The sequence below is a fragment of the Oncorhynchus mykiss genome, chromosome 28 (genome assembly GCF_057628025.1).
Source record: "Oncorhynchus mykiss isolate SJ-2025 chromosome 28, ASM5762802v1, whole genome shotgun sequence".
In the NCBI taxonomy this organism is placed as follows: domain Eukaryota; kingdom Metazoa; phylum Chordata; class Actinopteri; order Salmoniformes; family Salmonidae; genus Oncorhynchus; species Oncorhynchus mykiss.
This window is the reverse complement of record NC_143049.1, coordinates 28,723,378-28,737,441: the sequence shown is the minus strand read 5'-3', so window position 1 is coordinate 28,737,441 and position 14,064 is coordinate 28,723,378. Positions and strand designations below refer to the sequence as shown.

General features: G+C 44.2%; 1 protein-coding gene across 2 annotated transcripts; it reads right to left on the bottom strand.

The window, feature by feature from the left end:
• Window positions 1-1,257: 1,257 nt before the first annotated feature.
• cryz (crystallin, zeta (quinone reductase)) lies at window positions 1,258-5,534 on the bottom strand. Of its 2 annotated transcripts, none has more exons than XM_036966721.2 (9): window positions 4,889-5,534; window positions 4,497-4,607; window positions 4,146-4,298; window positions 3,725-3,888; window positions 3,336-3,387; window positions 3,000-3,149; window positions 2,602-2,703; window positions 2,401-2,496; window positions 1,258-1,727 (listed from the first exon to the last, which is right to left on the bottom strand). In XM_036966721.2, the coding sequence occupies exons 1-9, from the start codon at window positions 4,889-4,891 to the stop codon at window positions 1,566-1,568; spliced, it is 993 nt and encodes a 330-aa protein (XP_036822616.1). In that variant the 5' UTR covers window positions 4,892-5,534; the 3' UTR covers window positions 1,258-1,565. The 2 variants fall into 2 exon arrangements, with proteins under 2 accessions (XP_036822616.1, XP_036822615.1); XM_036966720.2 differs by having other exon boundaries at window positions 3,000-3,188; window positions 4,889-5,478.
• Between the last annotated feature and the right edge of the window lie 8,530 nt (window positions 5,535-14,064).

The following is a 14,064-nucleotide window of genomic DNA, read 5'->3' as shown; positions in this document are numbered from 1 at the left end:
CAAACAGTTCTATTTTTGTTTCATCAGACGACATTTCTCCAAAAAGTACAATCTTTGTCCCTATGTGCAGTTGCAAACCGTAGTCTAGCTTTTTTATGCCGGTTTTGGAGCAGTGGCTTCTTCCTTGCTGAGCGGCCTTTCAGGTTATGTCGATATAAGACTCGTTTTACTGTGGATATAGATACCTTTGTACCCGTTTCCTCCAGCAGCTTCACAAGGTCCTTTGTTGTTGTCCTGGGATTGATTTGCACTTTTCTCACCAAAGTATGCTCATCTCTAGGAGACAGAACGCATTTCCTTCCTGAGCGGTATGAAGGCTTAGTGGTCCCATGGTGTTTATACTTGCGTACTATTGTTAGTACAGATGAACGTGGTACCTTACGGCGTTTGGAAATTGCTCCCAAGGATGAATCAGACTTGTGGAGGTCAACCATTTTTGTTTTGAGGTCTTGGCTGATTTCTTTTGATTTTCCCATGATGTCAAGCAAAGAGGCACTGAGTTTGAAGGTAGGCCTTGAAATACATGCACAAGTACACCTCCAATTGACTCAAATTATGTCAATTAGTCTATCAAAGCTTCTAAAGCCATGACAAAATTTTCTGGAATTTTCCAAGCTGTTTAATTAAGGCACAGTCAACTTTGTGTATGTAAACTTCTGACCCACTTGAATTGTGATACAGTAAATTATAAGTGAAATAATCTGTCTGTAAACAATTGTTGGAGAAATGACTTGTGTCATGCACAAAGTAGATGTCCTGACCGATTTGCCAAAACTATAGTTTGTTATCAAGACATTTGTGGAATGGTTGAAAAACAAGTTAATGACTCCAACCTAAGTGCATGTAAACTTCCGACTTCAACTGTGCATAGAATAAACATTATCCAGATCAAGTCTTACCTGCAGGCCTAAATGGACTAGAGAATCCAACCAATCCAACCATACACCATCAATGACCATCCACATATCAGCTGCAACTCTATTACAGGTGAATACCTCTACAACCAGTCCAATATAACATCATAAGCACTCATTGTGCTTCAACATTTCGATGTTGACCAGCCCAGGTTACGGTAGTCACTTCTACTGTTTCACAGTCAACTGTCTGTGTTCGTATTGGAGAGGCTGGGTAAGGTTACCTGTGCTTCTCTGAGCATGCTCAGTTCGCAGGGCTGTTACCTGAGATGGCACCGGATGGGACGATGTCACACTCACTCCTGACTTAACTTGTGCTTGACAGAGGTAAAAGACTGCACACTTCAACGCTATTATTTAATCTGGAAAAGGAGGCATTCTCTTTGTAATATTTTACAAAAATGGCATTCAATTAGTTATTTCACAACAACAAAAAATATTGTTGACCCAATGCATTGAAATGACAACAACTTGGTTTAGAAATGCACATGATTAATCACGAAGATCACCAAAAGTGAGCCACACCATCTTTGTCTGTGGCAAGATTTTCAGCTATTTTAATCCCATATGCATGAAACACATGTAAAGTAATCATAATTTCATCCCAATGTAAATCAGTAACATTTCACAGTAATCCTACAGCTGTTCCATTCACATGGTCAGTACCATCTTCCCAGAAGCCCCAGGGCAGTCTATGATGTCAATATGGGCCTGGGAGGCCATGTCCAGGGTGTACTGTTTTCCTACAGCAGGCTTCAGCCATCCAGCATCCATCCCTGCAAACAGGGCCGCGGCACACTCAGCTTTCTCTTCCTGTAGAGACAACAGAAGATACGCTAACGTTCAAAAATTTGGGGTCACTTCGAAATGTCCTTATTTTTGAAGAAAAAAAAATGCATTTTTGTCCATTAATTAAAAGAATAACCTTCATTTCTCAGAACAAGAATAGACTGACGAGTTTCAGAAGAAAGTCCTTTGTTTCTGGCCATTTTGAGCCTGTAATCGAGCCCACAAGTGCTAATGCTCCAGATACTAAACTAGTCTAAGGAAGGCCAGTTTTATTGCTTCTTTAAATCAGCACAACAGTTTTCAGCTGTGCTAACATAATTGCAAAAGGGTTTTCTAATGATCAATTAGCCTTTTAAAATGATAAACTTGGATTAGCTAACACAACGTGCCACTGGAACACAGGAGTGATGGTTGCTGATAATGGGCCTCTGTATGCCTATGTAGATATTCCATTAAAAAATCAGCCCTTTCCAGCTACAATAGTCATTTACAACATTAATGTCTACAATGTATTTCTGATCAAGTTGATTTTATTTCAAATGGAAAAAAATAAAGTGCTTTTCTTTCAAAAACAAGAACATTTGTAAGTGATCCCAAACTTTTGAAGGGTAGAGTATAATTTACACTACAGAATGTATGATTTATAGAACGACCACTGCCTGAACCTACATATTATACTAGGAATCTAGACTCTTACAACAGTAGCGCAGGGTAAGGCAACACCAATGATGCTGGACTCTTTGGCCATGGTGTCTCGAGGGTTGATTTCAATGGGGCCTCTACTGCCAACAACCTAAACAGCAAAAGAGGAAAACTGAGTAAGAATTAACAATGAATAACCAATACATATTCAAAACAGTGGCTCTAAAAGTCTCAAATAAATGACACATATACCGACCGTCACTCTCCCCCCGTAGGCCAGCATCTGCAGGTCATTGCTGAGGTTCACATTAGACAGCATCTCCACAATCACATTTACCCCTTGCCCCTTGGTAGCATCCTGTAAAAAACAATTGCCCAGACATAACTCATTAAGACAGCCTGTGTTTACAAAAGCATCACCCCAGTTCTTAACTTATCCTAGGCTAACATGTTAGAAATTTGAATATTTTTATCTGTAATAACAAGTGTTTTATTTTACCCCCTCCCCCCCCCCCCCCCCCCCCCCCCCCGGTTTAGAAGCTAATCGGTGTCAAAGTAGAACATAATAGCAGTCACCCACAGAGTCATACACAAAATGTCCTTAAAATGTATTCAGGTCTATGGAGACCGCAACTATGACTCCTTCCCACCTACCATGATTTTGCTAGTGTATCCTTCCTCTTTGTGGTTGAAGGCCTGGTGAGCTCCATTCCTTAGGACCAGCTCCAGTCCTTCTGCGGTTCCTGCTGTCCCCAGGACCCTCAGACCCAAGGCTCTGGCCATCTGACACGCTGCCACCCCCACCTGAAAAGATACACACCACCAAGGAAAAGGCCACAAACACTGGGCCCTAGTAAATCAACCCCCCAATAATACTTGTCATTAAGCAGTGCAATAAAGGCAATTTAGATTCATTTGATCTTTATTAAATGAAAATGGGGGAAAATAACTATAGCTCAGACATTAAACAGAAGAGAGCATTGATCTTACCCCACCGCTGGCTCCATGGATGAGTACTGTCTCGCCTGCTTTAGCATGTGCTCTGGAGCATAAGACACAATGGAGAATAAGACTCAATCACTCATTATACTGTACAGACCCCACAATCAAAGACTTTATTAGTAAATACAGATAATAATAAGTCTTCTTTTGCAGGAGAGTCGGTGAATCTCAACTTAATTGAACATCATATCGATTGTGATGCTGAGTCTGTCTAACCATGTCAAATCCAAAGAACTCAACCAAAACATTGGTGTAGGACCGGTGAGCCCTATGCACTTAAACCCTGTCTCCCTGCTTCTGCGCCCATCTTGTCATAAAAATAACCTGTTCAGAATTCCGTTCTCCTTAAACAAAACAAAAAAATGCTGGTCTCTTACTTATGGAAGAGAGCTCTGTATGCGGTGCAGTAGGGGATCCCAATGGCAGCTCCCTGTTTGTAGTCTAAGGGGTCTGGCAGGCGGTGGACACAGTCCTCAGACACGACAGTGTATTCAGCATACCCTCCTGTCTCTGTGGCGGTGGTGAACACACGGTCACCAGCCTGAAAGGTAAAATAGACCAGACTTCCACTCCAGCCACTAATGGTATAGTCATACACAAACTCAATATGAATACATTCACAGAATGACTACTCATAGTATTTCAGTCTATATAATCAAGGAGTGTTCAAAGCAAAATGTTGGTAAGCAATTACTTTCTCACAAACTTCACATGCCGCATGCGAATAGTTACTAAATACCATCAGTGATCATAATGTTACTGATAGCCTAGGGATGGATGGTACAGTAAGATCAGCACCTGTAAGAGTTGGACTCTGTCTCCGACAGCTTCCACGACCCCTGACACGTCAGTCCCTGGAGTGTAGGGCAGGCTGGGCTTCCTGGCATAGGTCCCAGAGCGGATGTAGGTCTCCACGGGGTTCACTCCACACGCATGCACATGGATTAGCACCTGGATAACACACAGGCTGTTTCATACATAGAGAACCTTCTGCAGAACTATAATTAAGTAACATAATACAACTTAGAAAACAGCTACAGGTAGAAAGAAGTGCAATACAATATATGTAAAAGGTATCCATTGTCCTTTGCACTTTACAGTTTGCAATAGTAAGTTACTAACGTTTTTGAATCATTTTATGATTTTTACCTGTTTCTGACCTGGATTTGGCACAGGTATGTTGGAGCAGAGTTTCAAAACGGAAGGTCCTCCAAACTCACTCACTCGAATGGCTCTCATTAACTTGGGTGTTGTTGCCATCTGCACACAAATGGAGTAGCTAACTAACTAAAACCTTTACATGCAGCTTACATTAGCTGGCAAGTAGTAACGTTAGTAGACACACGAGTGGCTTGTGGACTTTGGACAGTGCAGTGGCATTAGCGAACTTAGCTAACGTTACCAAACGAGCCACTGCACTGTCTGGTTACCAAGCTAACTTATCACTTCAGCAGGACATTTGAGTACAAATACTATAATGCTCCTAAAATACAACTAGCATAAACTTCATATCAAGGCAATAAAAGTCGAAACGGACTCACCATTTATGCAAGGAAGCTGTCAGTGGTTTCTGTCTCAAAATAACTATCCGCACGGTGGCGACAACATGACATTATAAACATCCGAATTTGACACTCTCCGCCACCGTAAAACGCTTTTCTCGTTTGATACATATTGCACTTCATTCAAAACATTAAGCAGGAAGTGGATGTTGAGTTCGAATCAAGCAGCGCGTCAGGCAAATTTGGCGACGGATAGTGGTATCGAAACAGGAACAAACATGAAATTGTCCAAGATTCCAGTGAAGGTTACGTGTGAATTATAAGGAATCGCATCTTCTTTGGATGCATGTGTGGGAAACCCATTTGAAGTGTCGAAAATTGTAAGGTATGCGCTTGGAAAGTGGAGTCTGTGAGAGTTACCAGGAGTGGTCTTATCTTGATTCAATATATTTCTGAGGAGCAGAGGAAGATTGCAGTGGGCCTCAAAATAATCCGGACAACAGAAGTTTTGAATTTTGGAGTAGAGCATCCATAAAAGGAGTCATCTCAGGGGTGACGATGGATGTTCATGTTCAAAATTCCTGGTGCGGTTGTTGCCCGGTGTCATGTAAAACTCCCCAGCGTGAAATAGTTCCCAATCGTTTTGATCGTGTTCTGATTGTGATGTCATGCTGTAAAACGCGCCTGACCCGCTGGGTGAATGGCGCATAATAAGAAAGTCTGGAAGTCCTGTTGTTTTTTGATAAAGAACAAATACCTATGCATGTGAAGCTTGGTTATGTAAGATACGCTGTAAGAGCTATAGTTTCCAGACCGCTGTAAGACTTGTAAAGGATTTGGTCATGTTTCAAGTGAAGTGCAGACGAACAGCGTATACTGAAGAATGGTGTGTAGAAGGACGGACAGTGTTCCAATTGTGGTGGGGATTATTATCCTGAGTTCATGGAGTGCCCTGTGAAGGTGGCCAAATTTAGTGGTCAATTGAATCTCCTTAAAATAATTGAGAGAACAAGTGAAGCAAGTGAAAATATGGTAGTGGATACACCACAGCCTGTAGTAAATGTTTGCTGCCAGACAAAAGATAACCTGTGTGTTAAAAATTTGGATTTTGTTCTGTTCATTGCCACAGTTATAAAATGGACTGCACAAGTCTCAAAGAAGTCTACGAAACTGGACATTATTGTGGCTGCGGCAGAGAAGTTTGTGGGATTTAAGGATTTTTTACATCTGAGAACTTGCAAGAGGTGGAAGACCCACCCCCTGATTCCTCTTGAGATTTTTTTTTTTTTTGTGGTTCAGTTTTTTGGGAATCTTGTTTCCATCCCGCATAGTAGGTGGCGGGATGCACATTACATTGTGTAATCCCCAATATACCATAGCAGAAGAATGATTAGTCAAGCATGCTAGCTGGCATTAGTTTACGATGTACATTATAGACGGTACGGAGTAATATACTCTCAATCTGTTAGCTGGGATGGAAAATACACGTATCCAATCCAAAAAACTATGTCTCAACAAATATATTTTTAGCAAGAAGGGACATCTCACAGGGTGGGTATAATTTGTGGAATGTTCCAACAGGAATCTGTAACAAAAATTTCGTGAAGTACAAGGTTGCCAACAAACAACGCATACAAAGTAGCATGATCAATTCACCTAGCTGCTGAATAGGCATCAACTCGCCACGTAGCTTATTCTTAATGTTTGCCCATGAATAAATGTGGTGAGTGAAAAACATAATGAAATATTGCACTCCCTACCCGGTATTTTATTCTGCAGCTATACATCTTTGGATGCGTTGTTTGTTGGCAACCTTGTGACGAAGTGACGAACCTCTACGAAGGTTGTTGGAACGATTCCTTTTGAAACTTCCACAAATTATACCCACCCATGGGGTGTGCTTTTTGCTAGCTTTTGCATTATTTCAGACACGAGCCTATTGTGCTTCATGTCTAATGCAGGTTGCAGCTTGATGAAGCTTGATGAAGCCCAGTTTCTGGGAAGTCAGATCACCCTCCTGCTCTAGTTCTCATTGAACATATCAAACTCTCCAGACTAGTATCCTTGCTTATATTGAAACTACTGTTTCAATTGACCTCCATTTGTTGCCAGAAAAACACTGCTGTGATTGTTCATGTTTGATTTATTTTACCTTTATTTAAATTCTTATTTTCAATGACGGCCTAGGAACAGTGGGTTAACTGCCTGTTCAGGGGCAGAATGACAGATTTGTACCTTGTCAGGTCGGGGATTCGAACTTGCAACCTTTCAGTTATTAGTCCTATGCTCTAACCACTAGGCTACCTGTTATGGGTGTAAGATGGCACAGTGATGCCATCTGTTGGTAAATGTTCATTACTGCAACTCTTGTGTTTTACCGGGGTGCTTGAGATACCCGGATGTGTTGTGATGTACTGAACAAGACTGGTTACTCGCATCAATGCCTCTGTCTCGTCATTTAGCATTCAAACATGGTGTCAGAGTCGGATAACTAACCATGCTTTCCGCAAATTAGAGTCACCTGCTCTGGTTTACAAACAAATGCTTATTTGTGTAAAATTTCGCCCGGAATTGGCCTTAAGCTAGAGTGAGTTTGCTAGTTAGCTTCAGTGTTGTTAGCATCGGTTAGACATGGCAGCGAACATTCCCCCTCCCGCCGTTATGAAGCTCAGCGGGGATTGGAGCACGAACTGGGATACGTTTAGAGGTGAATGGGAGGACTATGCGCTAGCAACGGGACTTCTGGAAAAGGAAGATGAGGTAGTGGCTGCCACTTTGAGGACTATAATGGGAACTGAATGCCGACACGTATACAAACACAACCTGAACCTAACAGCAGCACAGCAAGGTAACGCTATAGCTATTCTTGATGCTCTTGAACATTACTTTACGCCAGCAAAGAACGTCATCTACGAGCGTTATGTTTTCGGTCGTTGCAAACAGGAGGACGGGGAGTCCATTGACAGCTTTGTCACTAGGTTAAGGGAAAAGGCAGCTACATGTGACTATGGTGCTTTAAGAGATGAACTGATCAGAGATACGATTGTGCTTGGCATAACGGATGAGGGCACCCGCAGACGTTTGCTGAGAGAACGTGACCTGACGCTGGCCTTGGCAGTGGAGACATGCCGTGCAGCAGAGCTTACTGATATACGGATGAGGTCCATGGAGCTAGAAAGGCAACATACGGACAATGTAAATGCTACATTCAGGCAGCCAGTAAAGAAATTCCCCTTTGCCACAGCTAATGCTAATACTACAGCCAACTCTGCAGTAGACAACCCCAATACATGCCGATATTGTGGCATTTCTCATGGACGAGGAAAAGAACACTGCCCAGCCTATGGAAAAATATGCAAATCCTGTGGTACAGCTAATCACTTCGCAAGGGTCTGCATGAAAAGCAAGAGAAAGGAGGGTAAAGTGCACTCCATGGAAACAAACACAGATGAAGGGAACGACAGCACAGAGGATGTATATGCTAGCGAGTGCATAGGGGTAGTGAGGGCAAAAGGACAAAAGTGGTTTGTCACTCTGCTACTTAATAATAAACCACAGCAATGCCAGCTAGATTCAGGGGCCACATGCAACGTTATGAGCCTTAAAGACAAAAGGAGGCTTGCGCCCAGAGACAAACTCACACAGAGTAGCACCAAGCTGAAACTGTATTCAGGCCAGTTCATGACCTCTTTAGGCCTGTTTGTGACAGAGTGTGTTTTACGTGGCCAGAAATACACCCTTGAGTTTGAAATAGTTGAGGCTAGTCAACAGCCATTACTGTCAGGTTCTACATGCGAGCGCCTTGGACTTATTAACTTCACCATCCCAGCTGATCTTAACATTATTGACAAAGTCCAGGCTGGGCCCCTGAGCAAGGAGACACTCCTAAGCAAGTACCATGATGTCTTCAACGCACCGGTCGAGTCAGTTCCTGGGGAAGTCCACTTTGAGTTGGACGCAGAAATCCAGCCTGTCCAGTGTGCACCCCGCAATGTACCAGTGGCCATGAAAGCAGCTACGAAGGCTCAGCTTGACAAATACGAAGCAGATGGCCACATCATATCCGTCACCGAGCCTACGGACTGGATAAGTAATATGGTTATCGTCAAGAAACCAGACAAGCTACGGATATGCATTGATCCTAAACACCTCAACCGGGCTCTGCGACGTTCACATTACATTATGCCCACGTTGGAGGATGTTCTTTACAAGCTCCCAAAGGCCAGAGTCTTCACGCTCGTGGATGCCAGAGATGCCTTTCTGCAGTGCAAGCTCGACGAGCCCAGCAGCTACATGACCACCTTTTGGACACCCTGGGGCAGGAAGAGGTGGTTGAAGCTTCCGTTTGGTGTCTCCGTGGCTCCAGAGGTGTATCAGCGGAAACAGCATGAGCTGTTGATGGGACTTAGTGGCGTGGAACCCATAGCAGATGACATTCTCGTAGTGGGCTGTGGGGACAGTGATGAGGAGGCAGAATGTGACCATGACGCCAAGCTGCTGGCCCTGATGGTCAGATGCAGACAGGTCAAGCTAAGGCTAAGCATAAAAAAGCTTCAGTTTAAAGTGCCAGAGGTCCGCTTTCATGGGCACATCTTGTCCTCCACCGGATTGAAGGCGGATCCTGAAAAAGTGAAGGCTGTCTTGGAAATGCCCCACCCATCTGACGTGAAGGGAGTGCAGCGCTTCGTCGGATTCGTCACCTACCTGGCCAAATTCCTACCGCGGCTCTCTGAAGTGTGTGAGCCACTGAGGAGGCTCATGGACAAGGACACCATCTGGCATTGGCTCCCAAAACATGACGCAGCGGTGAGGGAAATAAAACAACTGGTCACCCAGACACCTGTACTGCGATACTACAATGTGTCAAAACCTGTCACGATTCAGAGTGACTCAAGCCAGTATGGACTTGGCTGTTGCCTCATGCAGGAGGGCCAGCCTGTGGCATTCGCCTCTAGGGCACTCACCCCAACAGAGCAGAACTATGCCCAGATAGAGAAGGAGTGCCTCAGCATTGTGTTTGCATGCCAACGCTTCCACCACTACCTGTACGGGCGCGACAATATTACCGCAGAGACCGATCACAAGCCCCTTATTGCTATATTCAGCAAGCCTCTCCTGAATGCCCCAAAACGACTGCAGAGCATGCTACTGGCCCTACAAAACTACAACCTCAAGGTGGTGTATAAGCCAGGGCCAGAGATGTATGTGAGTGACACGCTCAGCAGGGCTACTGCATCAGGCACTCACACACGCTCCATGCATGAACAACACGCAGTGTGCAGCTTGCAAACAGAGCAAGTGGATGTTGAACACATCAACCAGGCTGACTACCTTAATGTTACGGACCAGCGCTTTATACAAATCAGACAGCACACAGACAGGGACGGGCAACTCCAGGCATTGAGGTCTGTGATTCTGATGGGCTGGCCCGACTGCAGGGAAGAAACTGCTTTAGCCGTCAGAGAATATTGGCCAATCAAAGAGGAGCTCAGTGTTCAAAACGGAGTGATATTCAAGAGTCAGAGAGTCGTTATTCCCCGGTCTCTGCGCCCTGAGATGTTGGCACGCGTGCACTCAAGTCACATAGGAGGTGAGGCCTGTTACAGACAAGCACGTGACACACTGTATTGGCCAGGAATGCAGAGTGAAATTAAAGACTATGTCAGTAAATGCACAATCTGCAATGAATATGCCATTGAGCAACAGAGAGAGACGATGATGTCCCACGAGCTACCGATGCGCCCCTGGCAGATAGTAAGTCTAGATCTCTTCCAGCACAGTGGCAAAGACTTTCTGCTGGTAGTCGATCATTACTCAGACTTTTGGGAGATCGACCTCCTCCCCGACCTCTCAGCAGAGACAACGATCAAACGCTGCAAGGCTCAGTTTGCCCGCTATGGACAGCCAGATAGGGTAATTTCAGACAATGGACCCCAATTCTCCGGAGTTGAGTTCCGAAAATTTGCTGCAGGATGGGAATTCGAGCACGTCACTTCATCACCACGACACCCAAAAGCTAATGGGAAGGCAGAGTCCGCAGTAAAAATCGCAAAGAACCTCTGCAAAAAGGCTCTGCGAGAGGGCAAAGATGCTTGGAAAGCAATCCTGCAGTGGCGCAATACCCCGACAGAAGGCATGGACAGCAGCCCGGCACAGCGCCTCATGGCACGGCGCTTAAAAGCAGCTCTGCCAGTAGCCAGCACTCTCCTGGAGCCATGTGTGGTGACAGACGTGCTGGTGAAGCTACGTCACAGAAGACAGGTCTCCAAGTTCATCTACGACAAATCAGCAAAAGACTTACCTGAGCTCAGGGTGGGTGAAACGGTGCGAATGAAGCCACTACCAGGGGACCGGACAGGCCTCTGGAGACTCGGATCCTGTGTACAGAAAGTGGCACCACGCTCCTACTTGGTCGAAGTGAATGGATCACTGTACCGTCGTAACAGGGTTGACCTTCGGATTGCTGAGACAGCACCTACTCAGAACCCTGATGGTCAAAGGGGTCGCATGACAAAAGACAGAACCCCAGCAAGTCACATGGGGCCTGAGGCACTGGGCGAAGAGCCAGGGGATCACAGGTCGGCCGCTCCCTCACCCATCAATTCTCCCCTTAGACATTCAGGTGACACGCCTGTGCGGGAACCCGCAGTCCTCGCAGACAAGCCCCCTGTCTTTTCACGATGCGGGCGTCTGTCCCAGCCACCAAAAAGACTTAATCTGTAGGTTTCCCATCAGGGATTGTTGACAGAGATAAAAGTGAAGAGAATATCAAAATGTGTTGTTGTTCTGGAAAAAAAAAAAAAAAAAAAAATACTAAACTGTTCATGTTGGAAATTGTTACTAGGTTTGCTTTGTTAGTGAATTGACACCTCCTGTCCTATTTTATTAAAGGGAAGATGTTATGGGTGTAAGATGGCACAGTGATGCCATCTGTTGGTAAATGTTCATTACTGCAACTCTTGTGTTTTACCGGGGTGCTTGAGATACCCGGATGTGTTGTGATGTACTGAACAAGACTGGTTACTCGCATCAATGCCTCTGTCTCGTCATTTAGCATTCAAACACTACCCTGCTGATGTTTAATTTTACAGTACACTGTGGCAATAAATTCTGGCTTTAGAAACTCTGGATTAACTGTCAGCAATCAGGGAAATATCATATTGGTTTGTAATTTAGTTTGTTTTTCATGTATTCATTTTTCTGTATGAAGTGCTTTACTGATATGCTTGTGTATAACAGTGGTTGTTCTGTGTTTAATTCAGAGTGCATTCTCAGTGTGATATCTCTCTACGCAGTCCAAAGTATCCATGGTCTGGAGGTTCAACTGAGCCACAAATGTCAGGTCCTGGTCAAAGATTATGGATATACTGACAAGATACATGTCTCTCCGCCATAACAGTGGGAGTTGTTGTCCACAAAGTGGCACGGCGTGCTCTCTAGCGCCGCTTATCCTTTCTTTGGATTGGTGGATTACATCTCATTATTGTAATCTTTAAAAAAATATTTGATTAGGGTTATTGACGTCAACCGCCTGTATTTTATGCTAATAGTCTCATCCATGAAAATATGCATAGCCACCTCGAGACAATTGGTTTTTTTCTCAAATTTGCCAGGATGTCACGTGTCGTACTTATATCAGTAACAACTTAAGCATTACGAAACTTCTATTCAATCAAATAAACCTCACTTAGCAAGTAAGCTATTAATCTTTGTGTTGACCAAATTTGACAATCTCATTGACCTCCATACAAAAATTCTGCTTGGTGGGCGAAACAATAAAAAATCGCCACCTGTTGGAGGGAGACAAATTTTACGCGGAGTTCGGCCTCTCTCTTCCTCTTTCTCTCTGTGCTGGTGGAGGACTACATGCATTTTCTGATGGAAATAGCCAATCAGAAAATCTCAAACGAATAGAGGTCAATTGTCCATTACCAGCTACAGCAACAGCAACTAGCCATATATCAATGTCTAAAAATGTGATCCAAGTTAAGTTAATGACTTGATTTCCAAAAAGTGCTCTGAATTTATTGGAATTGAAATCTTCTCAGGCCTCAATGTTCTCAGACTCTCTGCTAACGCACGGCAAGCGGTACCGGTGCATGTCTGACAGCAACAGCCTCTTGAACAGCTTCTATCCCCAAGCAATAAGACTGATAAATAGCTAACAAAATAGCTACACAGAGTTAACCTTGTATCTTTATTGACTTTTTATTTTTGTACTGTCTATGCATACTCACAGAGCCCTACACACTCACAGATGCACTCACTCCATCATCTGCTCACTCACACATAATATGCACATACAGTGCGTTCGGAAAGTATTCAGACCCCTTTACATTTTCCACATTTTTTTACAGCCTTATTTTTAAATGGTTTAAATAAAATAAAAAATCCTCATCAATCTAGCAATCTATACACAATACCCCATAAAGAAAAATCCAAAACAGGTTATAGACATTTTTGCAAATGTATAAACAAATAATAACAGAAACGTGTTATGTACGTAAGTGTTCAGACCCTTTGGTATAAGACTCGAAATTGAGCGCATGTGCATCCTGTTTCTATTGATCATCCTTGAGATGTTTCTCCAGAGTTCCTCTGTGGAGATGGGAGAACCTTTCAGAAGGACAACCATCTCTGCAGCACTCCACCAATCAGGCCTTTATGGTAGAGTGGCCAGACGCAAGCCACTCCTCAGTAAAAGGCACATGACAGCCCGCTTAGAGTAACAAGATTCTCTGGTCTGATGTAACCAAGATGAAAACCTCTTTCGCCTGAATGCCAAGCGTTACGTCTGGAGGAAACTTGGCACCATCCCTACGGTGAAGCATGGTGGTGGCAGCATCATGCTGTGGGGATGTTTTCAGCAGCAGGGACTTGGAGTCTAGTCAGGATCGAGGGAAAGATGAATGGAGCAAAGTACAGCGAGATCCTTGGTGAAAACCTGCTCCAGAGCACCCAGGACTTCAGACTGGGGTGAAGGTTCACCTTGCAACAGGACAACGGCCCTAAGCACACAGCCAAGACAATGCAGGAGTGGCATCGGGACAAGTTTCTGAATGTCCTTGAGTCGCCCAGCCAGAGCCCGGACTTGAACCCAATCGAACATCTCTGGAGAGACCTGAAAATAGCTGTGCAGCGTAGAATGGCCCCATCCAACCTGACAGAGCTTGAGAGGATCTACAGAGAATAATGGGAGAAACTCCCCAAATACA

Coding starts and splice junctions, on each gene's coding strand:
- cryz (XM_036966720.2), bottom strand. Junction 4,299..4,496: donor CAAATCCAGGTCAGAAACAG/GTAAAAATCATA, acceptor TGTGTTATCCAG/GTGCTAATCCATGTGCATGC. Junction 2,497..2,601: donor CCTACGGGGGGAGAGTGACG/GTCGGTATATGT, acceptor TTTGCTGTTTAG/GTTGTTGGCAGTAGAGGCCC.